The sequence below is a fragment of the Pocillopora verrucosa genome, chromosome 11, assembly GCF_036669915.1.
Source record: "Pocillopora verrucosa isolate sample1 chromosome 11, ASM3666991v2, whole genome shotgun sequence".
In the NCBI taxonomy this organism is placed as follows: domain Eukaryota; kingdom Metazoa; phylum Cnidaria; class Anthozoa; order Scleractinia; family Pocilloporidae; genus Pocillopora; species Pocillopora verrucosa.
The window spans coordinates 13,883,533-13,898,425 of record NC_089322.1 but is presented as its reverse complement, the minus strand read 5'-3'; the positions used below and the strand labels follow the sequence as shown (position 1 = coordinate 13,898,425).

Below are 14,893 nucleotides of genomic sequence, written 5' to 3'. Positions count from 1 at the left end.
AAGAAGAAATAAATACCTTTAAACCATTAGTGCTTTCGCTTGGACACTTCATTTCTTTCAGTTTTGCCACCAAAGAGGTAAAAGGTGTAACGTACTTTCCTTCTCGAGCAAATGATTTGGAAATTTGAAAAAAGATGTAAGAGATAAACGGCTTGTACATTCAGTGAAATATCACTATTATCCTCAAGATAATGTGAAGCTTGTTTAAAAAGTTTGAAAAGAACAGAGAAGACGATTATCCCTCATTCTTTTTGGGGCCTGCGATCCATTACGTCACGAAGACTTTATTTATGACTTTAAATTGTGATTTCTCCCACATATTTCAACCGACGCTATTCAAACTGCTTTTGACGCAAAGCTCCTTCTGTGCTTTATCAAGTGAATTGGATCCCAAAGGCCATAAATAGCAGAGACATTTCATTCATTTTTGCAAAACCAACCCCTAAATCACTCCAAGTCAACAACAAGTATTCAATTCAAAAGGTACCAGAATTTATTAGGTGTTACCTTACATATATGAAATAAGCTTCTTATTATTATCAATGTAATTTACACCTCACAGATCTGCTGTCGTGAACTTTCTGCTAATATAGCAATCAACAGCATATTTACTGGAACCAAATAAAAGCTTATGCAAGAGTAAAGATGGCGGAACCCCACTGACTCGAACTTCAGTTAACTCGAAACATTTTTTGTTTCCATAAGAAGTTAGCGAGTTCCACTGTATTTCCAAATTGTATCACTGCTCGGCTAACTCGGTTTAATATTCCTCCCACCCCTCCCTTAAAAAAATATTCCAAGAACAATAAGCATTATGTGCGATGCCCTAACGAACTGATTTTCAGTTGTAATTTGAAGTTTATCTATTGCTTTTTTTCAGTTGCTTCACCTTTTCTAAGCGATTATAGTATTAATAAAGAAAAATCAAAGCAGTTAAATATCATTTCCTTTAACATTATAGTAAACGAACATCATAGTAAATTAGGAGAGTCCCTCTAAGTTCGCGCTGTCTTCGCAAAGCAGCAATTTTGTCTCTGTTACAATTTTGATACCATTTGACACGTGTAGGGAAACGGTAACAAAAGTCTTACTATTAAAAAAAAACGGCTATGAACAACCACGATGTCGATTCTAATTTCTAACGAGAGGCGATCAAGTTAAACTTACTCAGTTTAGGTATTTTCATCATCTACCAAAGGTAACACCATTAAGAATTTCCATCGAGAATTTTACTTTGCATAGCCTCTCGGTGAACAAATATGGTGTTTCAGCCTAAATCGTCTTCCTTGATAGTCCTAACGTAATTTTTTAATTATTTAAACCTTACTATTTCCTGTAAAAATTCCCTGTTTAGTTGTTGTAGTTTTTTCTTTGTTGTTGTTGCTGTTGTCGCTGATAATGAAATATAATGTAAACTAAGTCGTGATTGTGCTCTCAAGACGAACAACAAGCTCGTCAAAATTTGGTCTTGCACTAGGACTTGAATTCCAACAATCTCCCATGGTCTGGTACCTAAAACAAAAAAAAAGGTTGCATAAAGCTGCGTTTAGTCATAATTTTTAATTTTGGTACTTTGGAAATTTCGTGGTCATTCCATAAACATTACGAAATCAATAACTATATCAGGGCCTGAAGGAATGAGATAAAAATTTCCACCATATGTGTGCTTTGGCTAAATTTCTTAAATATGGACAGCACACTAAGAAAACTGAAGGCTTAGTTCAATCTTATTCAAGCACTGCACAGATCTTTTCCCAAATAGCTTATTACCTCTACTTATTTTCTTTACCACAAATGGCAGTAATAGTCAGCAGGAGCACAGACAGAGCAGCCGCATCATCGTGTTCCGCAATGCCTTTATCAGCTCTCAAACATGAATAACTTGGAAATTTTGATGTCGATGTTGTGATAAAAAAACAAATCGACAGTGGTTTAGCAAGGTCTGTACTTTTATCGACAGTGATATTCGTTAGCGAAATGTTGTGGACCACTCTGCTGACGAATATCGTTGTCGATAACAGTACAAACCACTCTAAACTACTGCCGATTTGTCAAACCGAGTGGAACGAGGTTTGTATATATATATTTTTTGAGTACTCGGTGTAGTATACGTTTAAATAGCCAACGAGAAGAGAAAATTATGGCAAGCCTTTAAAAGCAATAATAATTTGAGAATATCTTACATTTCGTCTGAACATCCGTTAGGCTTTTCCATTCTGTATCCGTTCTTTAGGTTTTCTATCAGCTCCGCGGTACTAAGGCCAGCATAAGGTTTCAACCCTAAAAGCAGGGAATATTATTTAGTTACGTTAACCGTCTTAAATATCGTTTTTAAAACACGTGACGCTAAGATTTCTACATAGACTAATACACAGAATCTAACCACCTAATGCTCGAAGCTTCACCCTTTCAAAATTGACCATCAATCCACCCGTTCTCAACTTTGGTTCGTACACAAAAAAAAAATGTCACGTAGCAGACTTCTTTTCCTTTTGCGAGACAGATATGCATTTAACGCGAACTTCTGATTGCAAGCAATTTTGAAAATGTTTTTGACAGAAAAGTAGAGATGGTAAGTTTTGAGCTCGGTGAAGAATTAAGAAAGGTTTTTTTTCGTCTTGTCACGAGCGTGGGACAAAGAAAAAATTCTGAGTCCCCATGAGGAATTGAACCTTAGACCTTCGGATTTGCGCTCCGATGCTCTACCACTGAGCCACAAAGACTCTTCGGTGAGCGGGGTCTATTACGAAGTAAAAAAAAAATTTAAAAAAAAAAACATCTTTCTTAATTCTTCACCGAGCTCAAAACTTACCATCTCTACTTTTCTGTCAAAAACATTACGCTATCGACATTGCTGATCCTAACAGTATGCAGGACGCGTGTAATTAGAACTTCGTAATAGACCTCGCTCACCGGAGAGTCCCTGCGGCTCAGTGGTAGAGCATCGGAGCGCAAATCCGAAGGTCTGTGGTTCGAATCCTCATGGGGACTCAGAATTTTTTCTTTGTCCCACGCTCGTGACAAGACGAAAAAACATCTTTTTTAATTTTGAAAATTTTGAACGTTGTGTATTCTTTTTTAGAAAATACAACAAAATGCTGAATGGCAAATGAAACTGCAACTGACTCGCTCAGACTCACTTTAAACTCAAGAGAAATAGGGTATTTTTCTGCGTCGGATGCAGTACTAGATGAAAACAAATCCTACCTCCTGATTCTATTTCCCAAAGCAGTACTCCATAAGCCCACCTGCGTTTGAACAAAAAAAATTAAAGATTAAAAAAAGTCCAGAAAATAAGAATGAATCTTTTGCTCATTATAAATAGATTTAAGAAAAATTAGTATTTAGAATTAGCGAGATATTTTATTCTGTTTTAAATATCTCAGTTCGTTCTAAATTCACGGCGTCTCTCCCTCTCGCTAAATGTATGAAGAGTGTTTCTGAACTGTCAAGGAAATTTACGAAATTTCAACGGCTCACATTGGTTGATGAGCATTTCAGTCAGGATTTTAGCCTCATACCCTGGCCATTTAAAATGACTTACACGTCAGATTCCATCGTGAAAGTGTATGTCTCCAAGGACTCGACAGCCATCCATTTAACCGGAAGTTTACCCTGAAAGAAGCAAATAAAAGAATCACCTACAGAATGACTACGAGTAGCTTGGCCTTGGGTTGCCAGATGATTTTATCCAATTGCACGATATCAGAAATTTTAGGAAAGAGGAGATGGCGCAGTCATGAGGGTGCTCTTGGACCTAACGTCATATAATGGTTGAGTCACGTTAGTTCTCGTCATCTCTCCGTAGGTTTTTTCTCCGGGTCATCCAGTTTCCCCCCCCCCCTCTTTCACAAAAACCAACTTTCCAAATTCCAATTGGACCTGTAAAAAGTTGACAAAAAGAGCCACCTCGTAGAATCCCTACGGCTAAATTCCTATTCTTTCCATTAAAAGAGACTTTTTGAACACCAAACTATAAGTCTTTATACTCTTAGCTCTTTTAGCAAGTAATTTACCTGAGTTTCTTTCTTGTACATCAGCTGTTCATAAACATCACGTGCCATACCATAATCGGAAACCTTAGCAACGTAGTCCTTCCCCAGTAAAACATTCCTTGCTGCGAGATCTCGGTGGATACACTGATAAGAACAAAATTTCAAGTCATGTTTGATTGTTGTAGGTGTTTGTTAAAGTCACTTGACAAACATCGAATTTCTCAGCAGAATCAAAACTAATGACGAGTCGTTTTACATTATTGCGTGACTTTATAGAGAAATTTCCCCAAACAAAAAGCAAAACATTTTCAAGTTGAAAATGAGGTGAGAAAATATCAATGATATTTGTAGATGAAATCCCCAACTGTCAGAGGTTAAATTCCAAAAAAATAATCGGTAGAGTAGAAAGTGCAGAGGATTGATGAGGTATGGTAGGAGGAAAAGTGGGTGCACCTAGGATGTTACTGCTACTACTTTGAACTCACCCTACAGCGTGCTAAATGTGCCATTCCTCGCGCTACATCGACGGCTATCGATGTTTTCATATGTTCTGTTAAGCCGCTTGTAGTGTTATTTCCATCTTGTTGTCGGGACTGTTTTAAGAAATCTAACAGGCAGCCGTTTTCTGCTAGCTCTATTATAACGAGTAGGAGGTCTGGAGATAGAGAAATGAATGGAATGAGACCAATGGACTTGTCTAATTTAGTTTCAAACGTTAAGGGCGCCAAGTTGCAAAATTTTCAGTATTTCGGTTATGACATGGAAAATAATGTTCCTTATAAGGAAATACAGCAAATGTTAGGTTGGTTAGATGAAAAACATGAAAATGGAAGAAAGGAACGAGAATAGCAAAGATGGATGTGTAATATTACTCTTGACGTAAAAACACAGAATATTAGTTTGGAAGGGAAGACTGAATGAGGAAGAAGCGAGGATGGTCAAAGATGAAAAAGATTTAAAAGGGTTGCTAAAAAAAATTTCAAGTTGCACTAAATGTGCATCAGCTTCTTTAATCCCCACCAACTACCAGAGGTGATTGACGTGTAACTTCTTTTCAAGATACTGATACGTTGTCCATCAAATATGTGAAGAGCTTGAGAGTCAAAGCAGCACTTAATCATAACTAATTGAGTGGTAAATGTGTGGTAACTAGAAGGGAGAATTGCACTTTAATTTTTTAGAGTAAAAGGGTCAATGCAGGGTTCTGAATGATAGTTCAAGTGTTTTACTGACCATCTTGTGTGCATGCTCCAATCAAATTCACAAGGTTCGGATGGTGTCCTACGTTGGCCATGATATCCAACTCATTGTACAAGTCTTTCCTTTCCACCTTTGTGGCAGATGCTGTTTCATAGAACAAGAGTGAAATTTGGTGACATTTAAAACAAGTTTATATATGTAACTTATGTGAAGCTCACAAGAGCTTTTGGTTATTCATAGAAATACAAAGAACATAAAAGTTCCCATAAAAGTATCACTTGGCTATGTGAAAATCGCAATTTGTGACCGTCACCGGAAAGAGACTGTGATGCAATTTGTGATGTCACCGGAAAGAGACTGCCAGCGAGTCAGCGGGTCAACTGGCTGAATGACTGACTAACCGGCTGGTTGGCTGGCTGGCTGACTGGCAAACTGGCTAGCTGACTGACTGGCTGCCTGACTGACTGGCTGACTGGCAGGCTTGGTGACCGGTTTACCGACTGACTGACTGACTGGCTGGCTGGCTAGCTGACTGGCAGACTAGCTGACTGGCTGACTGGCTGACTGGCTGACTGGCTGACTGACTGAATGGCTGGCTGGTAGGCTTTCTAGCTGGCTGTCTGGCTGAATAAATGACAGACTGTCTTAATTTCTAGTTGATTGGCTGACTAGCTCGCTGACTGACTGATTAACAAACTGGCTGACTGACGAACTAACTAACTGACTGCCTGTCTGACTGATTGACCGACTAACTCATCAAAACTGACAAGCTGATTGACTAACACGCTACGCGTGAACCTTGCATACGAGACTTACGTTTTAAGGTTTTTACTGCGCAAGGAATGATATTCCCGTTCTCTTGTTGCAGCTCTCCTTTAAAAACGATGCCGAATGCTCCCGAACCTAGTTCATCCAACAGTTTGATATTCTCGTGCGGAAACTCTTCCCAGTTCATCTCACCCGGCTTGTAAGCAGTGTTTTTAAACGAGTATGACAATCCTTTAACATTCTCCCCATGGTAAGCTGCTACTTCGCCCTGAAAGTCAAAATATGCGTGGACAGTGATTTCATATCAAGGATGGTGTGATTTTAGTTAAATGGCAGGGATAGGTCGATAGAACCTTTCGTAATGTGCGGTAAATTTCTTATAGAGATATGATCAATGGAGTGTCCAAAGTAATCTGGGATTTCTTTGATTTTGCCTTGCTCCGCTGAGTGACTGGTCCAGAAAACTCGCAGCTGGTCCAGAAAACTCGAAGCACTCTCTTGAACGAGCTTAAAGCAGCTCGCTTGTTTTAACGTTGAGTTCTCATCCTCGTGAAATTTTCTTTTGTCATGATAGGTTGCTGTGATTACTTTGGTTTTGATTTTTCGATTTTTGATGGAATGCTCTCATTGCATGCAACTATAGAACGGTATCCGGTTTATTTTATATAGGATTAACGCAATAAGTTTATCTGTTGTAATGGTACCTTATGAGACCCGGTTTGGTTTTCAAGAGCTTGAAACCGAGCCTCTGTTTGCTCTCTTCTGTCCCGCGCTCTCCTGCGTCTGTAGATAATAATGCCGATGAGTATGCCAAGAATCAAGAGGACACCTAACACGGCCAAGACAATAATCCACCAGGCAAAAGCTGTAATAAAAAAGAATGTGTGATATCAGAATTAAAGCCACACATGACATTTTCGACCTTTTAAAGGAATGGCCATAGGTAAGACGTAAGGCGTAAGATTGCGGGTACGATTTCCTTTGCTGTAAAGTGTATGTAGCAATGCAGTGTTACAATCGCTTGTTAAAAGCTGACTTTAATTCAAACTATCCCTCCCTACTTTCGGAACATGGTGATTCATCGAAATTTTAAAATAGGAAGACTAAATTTCCAGCATGAGTTTGCCAGAGTGTTCTGATGCTTAAAAATTGCGAAGGTACGACAGTAATACATAGACATAAAGATAAAAAATTATCTGTGATCAAGTTTCCAGCAAAAATATGAGCGAGACGTCACGTGTTTAGGTTAAAAAATTACTAATGAAAAATCTTTAATTTCACAAAAAACCTGTAGACAACTTTGTCAATTTTTAGAAATTACTTCAATAATTAAAAACGGCTTACGTGCGGGTTCAGTCTCATGGCCAGTTTCCTCGTTGAAATTGGATCCATAAGTGTTAACTGCACCGACCCGTATCATGTAAACAGTCTCAGATTCGAGAGACTTAATCCTGTAAGAGTAGTCTGCATTTTCAGTGTTAGCTGTTTGATTATGCTCGCTGTAGGTCTTTTCACCATATGCTCTGTATTGCACCGAGTAAGTGCGTACGTCGAAAGTTTCAGCATCTTCCGACGGTTTCCATCGAACACTCAGCTCATCTGATTTGATATCAAAGATCTCCACACCATTAGGCTCTGGAGGTTCGGCTTAAAATAAAGAAGAGAGAGGAAAAGATAAAAAATTTCGAAAAGATGTGAACAATCAAAGAGATTATCTGAGGGCTAAACGATAAAACAAGGTGCAAGTATTAAAGTTACAGAGACATCTGGAAATTACTCAAACAATGGCAAGTGTTTTTTAAAATTACTACTTGAAAGTTTTTGCCTCTGAGTCCGTCAGTGGCATTACTCGCTCATTTTCCACGTTATTTTGCTTTCTTCATATCCTTTTCAATCACATGATGCAAGGAAAGCTTCCATATGTAACTTTTCTATTGACAGTAATCCTTTCTTACCCGGGTGATTAAATCACGAAACAAGTGGTCCATTGACCATCAGTTTGCACATTCTCCACACTGTTTTTTTTACAAATATCTCATTTTCCCACCAGGAGTATTTGTTCAACAATCAAAAGCTCTCTTAGTTGCCAATCAATGATACTTTTGGGAGAAATTAGATTCCAGGAGTATTGCTATTTCTCCTGGATTGGACACCACGCCATGGCAGGTAATTCATCTGCAATTTTGTCACGTTTCAGTAGCAGTGGCAGTTTGTTATCACCCATTCATACATATCCACGCTTCTGGGTGGAAAAAGGCATTGTAAGAGACTGGAGCCCTAGGAAATATCGAATCCTGCTCAAAATTATTTAAAAAAACTTGTAAAGAACCAGTTTCACTACGACAAACTTACTCTTTGGAATAACTTTTGACACTTTTAGCCGCTTTACAAACCCATCTTCGGCTTCTTTAATTGTTGTTTGGACGATTGAGACCTTTTTATCGTTGATGGTTGTTTCGTTTTTGGGATCGGTTGTCACAATTTGGATAATAATGTTGAAATCTACTACCACACTTCCTTTCCTAAAAAATTGATGAAAATGAAATGACAATCAAAGGACAAAAATCGTTTTAGAAAATAGTCATACTGTAGCTACAATGACTTTTTAACGTGATAATTTATAGAAAAATGAAAACAGAGAAATTAAGAATAAGTTAGAGGAAAAAAATTCTTTATTCTATAACTAAGCATGAAACTTTACATCTTTTCTACTCTGGTTACTCAGTTGTAGAGAACCGGAGCGTAAAATCCGTTGGTCTGAAGTTTGATTACTATAAAGGGTTTATTTAGCTCCCTGCAATAACGACTTACGTTTCTCAATAATCATGGAATTGTTTGTTATTCATCTTTGATAAGCGAAAGCGATAAATTTATCCTCCGTGCAGATCACTGATATATGTTGTTAATCCACGCTTAGATCAATACAGCATATGAAATAGAAGATATGTGTGGCTATGACATACTACTAAAACTGATTCACTCGAAAATGGAATATTTTGAATTTTCAACTGTGGAGTTAGGAATTAGGAATACGCTCTGGCACTCACGTCATTTTCAGAACATCGGTTCTTATGTATCCTGGAGTATCTCTGTAAACGAAGTCCATCTGAAACATGACAAGAGGTGTTTTTGTTTTTTTGTTTTTTTGTTTTTTTTTTTCATTTACTAGTACTCTTTAACGCTTTCAATTCAAAGATATTGAACCTATTAGCAAGGAGACAGATAGGGAGAAAGGCGGTTTGTAAGTCATTCGGTGGAATAATTGGTAGAAACAGACAGTGGAAAGGAAGGTAAGAATCCAGGGAGAGAGGAGGGTAGGAGGAAGGACTGAAGAGAGGAAGGGGGTGGGAGAAATGGTAGAGTGTTGGGAGGAGAAGCGAAGGAGGGAGAAGACTGGGAGGGAAGGAGGAAAGAGGGAGGAAGGGCGGGAGGGGATACATGGGAGAGAGAGAGAGAGAGAGAGAGAGAGAGAGAGAGAGAGAGAGAGAGAGAGAGAGAGAGAGAGAGAGAGAGAGAGAGAGAGAATGTAAGGTGGGAGGGGAATGGGGGAGGAAGGAAGGAATTGCTGGAGGGAAGAAGAGAGAACAGAGGAAGGAGGAAAAGGAGGGAGGAAGGATTGGAGAGGATAGCAAAAAGCGAGGAGCCTAGGAGAAAACAAAAGAGAATGGGGAGAGGGAATGGAAAGATGGAAGGAGGAAAAGAAATCATACCTCCTTAGTAAAGTTTGTCTCGATTGCCTTGTATTGTGGCGATGACTTATTCTCCAGCTCTTTAGTGTAGTTGTAATTTTCAACCTTCAGGGCCATTTCCACCTTGACCTCAACTGTAAAAAAAAAACACCCGCTAAATTACTTCTTCCTTCCTAGTATAGTATACCTTCTTTGAGTTTTTGTCAACAACCGAACCAACACTTTGTAGCCAATTACAATTTATTTTAATCCTCTCCATCCTTACCCTTGCTTGTTCCTTCCTGTTTATTTATTCCCTCTTTTGCGGATTTGTCAACTACCGATTTAACTATTGTTATCTTCAAGTTGAGGGAAGTTTTACTCGCGGCAAACATGTCTCCAATAGCCTCCCGCGGCGAGCTAACGTCAAGTTTTATTTCACTGGTATTTACCAATCACGTGACCGACTTTGCCGAAAAGGAGGGACTGCTCGTAGTGTATGTATTAGGAAGTTATCAATTTATTTTGACATGTAACAATAAACAACACTTGTGGTTCCCTTTGAATCTAAAGCGAAGTGATCATCTACCTACCTAAAACCTGTAGTGTAATGGTGTGAGAGCTTCTACCTGTTTTACAGGTATAGTTACCAGAATCAGCAATGGCCGTGTCAATAATTTCAAGCAGTCGTCCTCCACCTCTCACCTTCAACAAAAACAGCGACAGCGTTAGGTTTTTTTTTTTTTTTTTTTTTTAATTGTGGTTAAAAATCCTTAATAGCCTTTTGTTAGCAAAGCTATTTTGGCCAGCTACTTAACCTAAACAAGATTAATGATGTGTGATTAGATATTTCAAATTAATGTTAAATTGATAAATTAAAGTTGGTAATACTAAATTACCCTGTTATTCTCTCCCACCGACGCAGCACGAAGTTTCTTCAGAAATTTACCCCTTTTATTTATTTTAAATTAAGATCTTTTTCAGCACGGCTTCTATTACAGTCACTTCCACAATCCTTAGCACTACTTGACTCTTATTGGCGATCAGCTTCTTAGCACTTATGAGCTCGATTTAATCAACATTATGATCCCTCCTCACCAGACAGGCTCTGGTTTATGAAAGGTGTTCTCTGAGTTAGATTTCCCCTAAATGAGGACAATTGAAAGACCATTTTTCCTTGTCGGGGTCAAAGTTTGTGTCCTTAGTAACGAGGTGACTCTTAAATGAGAAACACAGGCACATATTGTAGAGTTTTATTCCTAGGTGGGACCGAAGTTTGTCTTCTTGGAGTATGGGGATCCCTTGGAAGAGGTTTCCATACAGAAAAATTCCGCTGTCGTTGGAATAATTGATCGTTTTGTTTGGTGCCATTGGTTTATTTTGTTTAAATGACCCTTGTAATAGTACTTGAACTGAAACCTTGGAGAAAAATTTCTATGAAAAAAGAAATGATGAATTCTAGAAACGTAGAGAAACGCATGCAACAAGTTAGATGTGTTCGGTGAAAAGGGATAAGAGATGTTGTTCTCGATATTGGAAGCAATCGAGATACAGCTCAGCTCGATGTTCGAAATGGGAAAGGGACACATTCTTTGCAGTGCCAAGGTGATATCTTTTATAATTGAAATGGTAGACCTGCTGCACTCTATCAACAACTGCAGGTGCAAGGAGGAAATACGGCGGGATGGATGGGTGAAAACTGTTGAGAGACCGTAGGAAGGTGAGGTAAAAATATGACCAGATGGGTAGTATTAGAAAATGTTTAGCTTGCAGCGTGCAACCATCGAATTATGGATGCACGCGGGAGGTTGCTAAGTACGAAAGAAGCGTAAGAAGCGTGGTGCGACTTTAGCCCCTTGAGTGCTTAGCAAACCTCCCAAGTGCATCCAAAACTCAATGGTTGTTCGCTGCATGCTGACAATTTCTTTAAAACTTTGATACTTACAAACATCCATCGCTTAGTGTGGAAAATAAAAGAAAGCGTTAGTTATATATTTATAGAAAATAAGGAGAGAAGAGGTACCTTTCTTTTCGCATTTTCTAACTCGGTTCCATCCTGACGTTCCCAAGTATAACTTCCATCGCCACTAAGGGTGCAGTTCAGAGACACTGACTCTCCCTCAGTTACATTCACAGCAAAGGTGGTTTTTGTAATAGGTACTACAACAACAAAACATTGAACCAAAGTTGGAAAATATATCTTAAACTCACATCAGCGTTATTTCTCACAGATTAGTTCATTTTTAACTTTGATGACTCAGAATTTTTTTTTTTACTTTATTTTATTTTTGATACTAACTTGACGGACGAAATTATTTCGGGAAGACACCGATTTAATTTGCCTAGAAGTAACAAGAAAAAAAACGGAATTTCCTATTTTTTTACTAGAATCGGATTTCGCACGGAAATTCAAAACTTTTCAATAGCAGAAAAATGAAATTCAAAGAAGTCGAGCATCAGTTACTAGACAGCGAAAGTTTCTCTACCTTAAAATTTTAACACTTGAACGTAATTTTTGCCTTTAAGGTTTGACGGCCATGGAGCAATCTGCAAACATGTCTTGAAAGCGCTTGTTCTTTCAAGATCTTTTGAATATCATTTAGGCACACACGGCGCATGTTGATTGTGACAAGGAAAAGAGACAACACATGGCTTGAAAGCGTTTCGTCTTCCAAACGTCTTTTCCCTGTTTTACTTGTCTATGTATTGCAGAATAGGTTTCTCTTGAAAGTGAGTCTTTCAAGTTTGTCAGGCGGGGTCTGACATAATTTTTAGTCTTGAAAGTTGTTCTTTCAAGAGCGAATTGAAACACACAAGCTTCAAAGAGTGTTTTCACAGATACAATGCGTATTCAACAAGTCAATAACTTATTGTCTGGTGACGCGCGCAAGCTCACTTACAACTATCACTTACCGCAAACTTACCTGGCTTGTCAGCGGAAATCTTATTGCTGCTTCTACGCAATCAAAGTTTAGCAATGAGGTGAAGAGATCGGAAAATCACAGTAAAAACTAGGAATGTACTTATCTGATTCAAGCAATTGCCGTAATCCAGCTTTTGATGTTCTAGGAGAGAGAAAAAACTGCAGGTCAGATAGAGGAAACAAAAGCAATAAGCTGATTTTATCGTAGATCACTGATGACGAGCCGTTTTAGTTTACCGTGGTTTCAAACCGACCTTGACCAAGCTCAGTGCCAATGTTTTAAAACTTGCGTGACATTTCAAACTTGCGTGACTTGCTGAACATGTCAGCCCAGCTTGTACTTTGCTCTTATCACGAGGCTTGCATGAATAAAAAAACAGTATACTAATCTGTTTCCGAAACATAATTTTTGAGCATCCTTTGGTTGGAAGACAGGTTTTTAAAACGCACTGATCTCAGTAAGTGATTCGAAAAATCTCAGTGAGAGTGGCTAGACCTGTTTGGAAAAAAAGGAGTAACGTGTGACGTGATTGATCTATGTGTTTTGTCAAGTTCATCCCGAACAAAAGGGACCAATTTGAGAAAGTAGAACCGTTACCAAGGCTTTTATTAAAAGTTCCGGCAGATGATAGACTCATTCCAGTTGACAAGTGAAATTTTAAAGGACATTTGTGTTCCTGAATATCGCAAATGTGTCTTTTTGTCTCCACGGTACTGTAAGATGAGCGCACTTTCCATACGTCTGAAGTCTTTTCTATCCTAAGAACTGTCGGTATTTACTTGTCAATCAATCGCAAGGGTTGCATTGAGATAAAAGGTTTGAAAAATTCAGGTGCATGTTATCTCAGTTGATCTTAGGCCAAACTTTAATCTGTCTTAATTTATGGCTGGAATGTCGTTGTTTTGGGTTAGGGCCGGGTCGCACCAGAGCGAATTTTAGCCAATTTTGTTTGTATAAGTAATAAATCTGTCACCAAGTAACGTAAAATAAGTGCGACCCCCAGTTTCAAAAACTCGCCAATTTTTTGCGGATTGCCAAATTTTCGCCAGTCTTCAGAGAAGCCGAAGTGCTGCCTCGAAGGCTTCCAAATTTTGGCAAAGCAAACAATTTTGTTTGTTTAACCATTGAGCTGCCATTTTTCTTCAAACATACTTGGATCAAGTTACGGCGGGAAAAATTACTTTGTTCGGCTAGTGCAGGTTAGCACGTACGATGTCGGGACAAAATTATTTTTTTCCTGGTCTATCTGACCCTTCTTTCTATGGTTTTTACAATGGAAACGCGGAATACGAGCGGCAGTTTTTTGGAAATGCCAATGACTCCTACCCTGGATCCGGCACCAATTCAAGCGAACCCTACGTCTTCTAACAGCAGACACTAACCGTTGAAAAGCCAGCTGATAGTGCATCAACAATACTAAAAACGCTGCGTTGTTCTGTTGAGACTGAAACACAAAATTCAACAAAAGCCCCAAAGCCGCGAAAATAATCACCTGTATATGACGATCCATTCTTGCACAAGCAATGCGCGAGATGTTTTCTTGACTGTAGATATCGTGACATGACATATATGTCAATCAGCGAAGTTTTGACTCAAACATGTTGGTCCAATGCGACCACCGCCAAAATTTGGCCCTCGCGAAATTTTTGCCAATTTTTTCCTCGTCAAAAATTGGAAGTAAACAAAATTGGCTCAAGTGCGACCCGGCCCTATTTTGCATTTTTTCAGGTGCATGTCATCTCAGTTAATCTTAAGCCAGACTTTGATCTGTCTTAATCTATGGCTGGAATGTCGTTGTTTTGGATTATTTTGCAAAGGACAAATAAGATGTCGTTACAATTTCATTTGCTGCAGACTTAAAAGTTCCCTGTGGTGAAAACATCTTTCGTTTTTTCCTATTTCAATTTCTCGATTAACGTAATTAGTCTTTGAGAAAACTAAAGTTTTGTTTATTTAATGTACCGTACACGCTGGAGAGAATTTTGAGATTAGTCTTCAGACGCCGAATAAACAAAGAGTCACTTAATAAAAACACAAACACATTGAGCTAAAAAATGTATCTAGAACCGTTGGACGAGTTAAGAGCTCTGACTGCACATAAATACATTTTGGTGAAAAAAGCAAAGATGAAGAACATTGAGGTGTTAGCCATCTAGAAGTCTTAAAGCGACAAATAAATTTTTTTAACAAAGTGTCGCTCCTGGGGTGAACCACACACCACTGAAAGGGCGCTGAAACGGTTCGATTTTAGAACAGTAGACAATGACATTCACTGGAGCGTAGCACCGCCCTGCTAATGCCGTCAAAGCAAACCGAAATAGCACTGTAGGCGAGCGAG

The 14,893-nt window shown here is 38.7% G+C and overlaps 1 protein-coding gene and 1 non-coding gene across 2 annotated transcripts; both read right to left on the bottom strand.

The window, feature by feature from the left end:
• Positions 1–470: 470 nt before the first annotated feature.
• Positions 471–11,837, bottom strand: LOC131777160 (angiopoietin-1 receptor-like). The gene is made up of 15 exons (XM_066158659.1): positions 11,655–11,837; positions 10,225–10,336; positions 9,674–9,786; positions 9,011–9,069; positions 8,316–8,485; positions 7,308–7,610; positions 6,668–6,828; positions 6,012–6,231; positions 5,229–5,339; positions 4,481–4,650; positions 4,017–4,139; positions 3,545–3,615; positions 3,208–3,248; positions 2,184–2,280; positions 471–1,512 (listed from the first exon to the last, which is right to left on the bottom strand). Exons 3-15 carry the CDS (start codon positions 9,767–9,769, stop codon positions 1,416–1,418), a joined length of 1,719 nt encoding a protein of 572 aa, XP_066014756.1. The 5' UTR covers positions 9,770–9,786; positions 10,225–10,336; positions 11,655–11,837; the 3' UTR covers positions 471–1,415.
• Positions 2,652–2,723, bottom strand: Trnac-gca (transfer RNA cysteine (anticodon GCA)). Its single transcript has one exon. It is a non-coding gene; the product is annotated as a tRNA-Cys (tRNA).
• Positions 11,838–14,893: the final 3,056 nt, after the last annotated feature.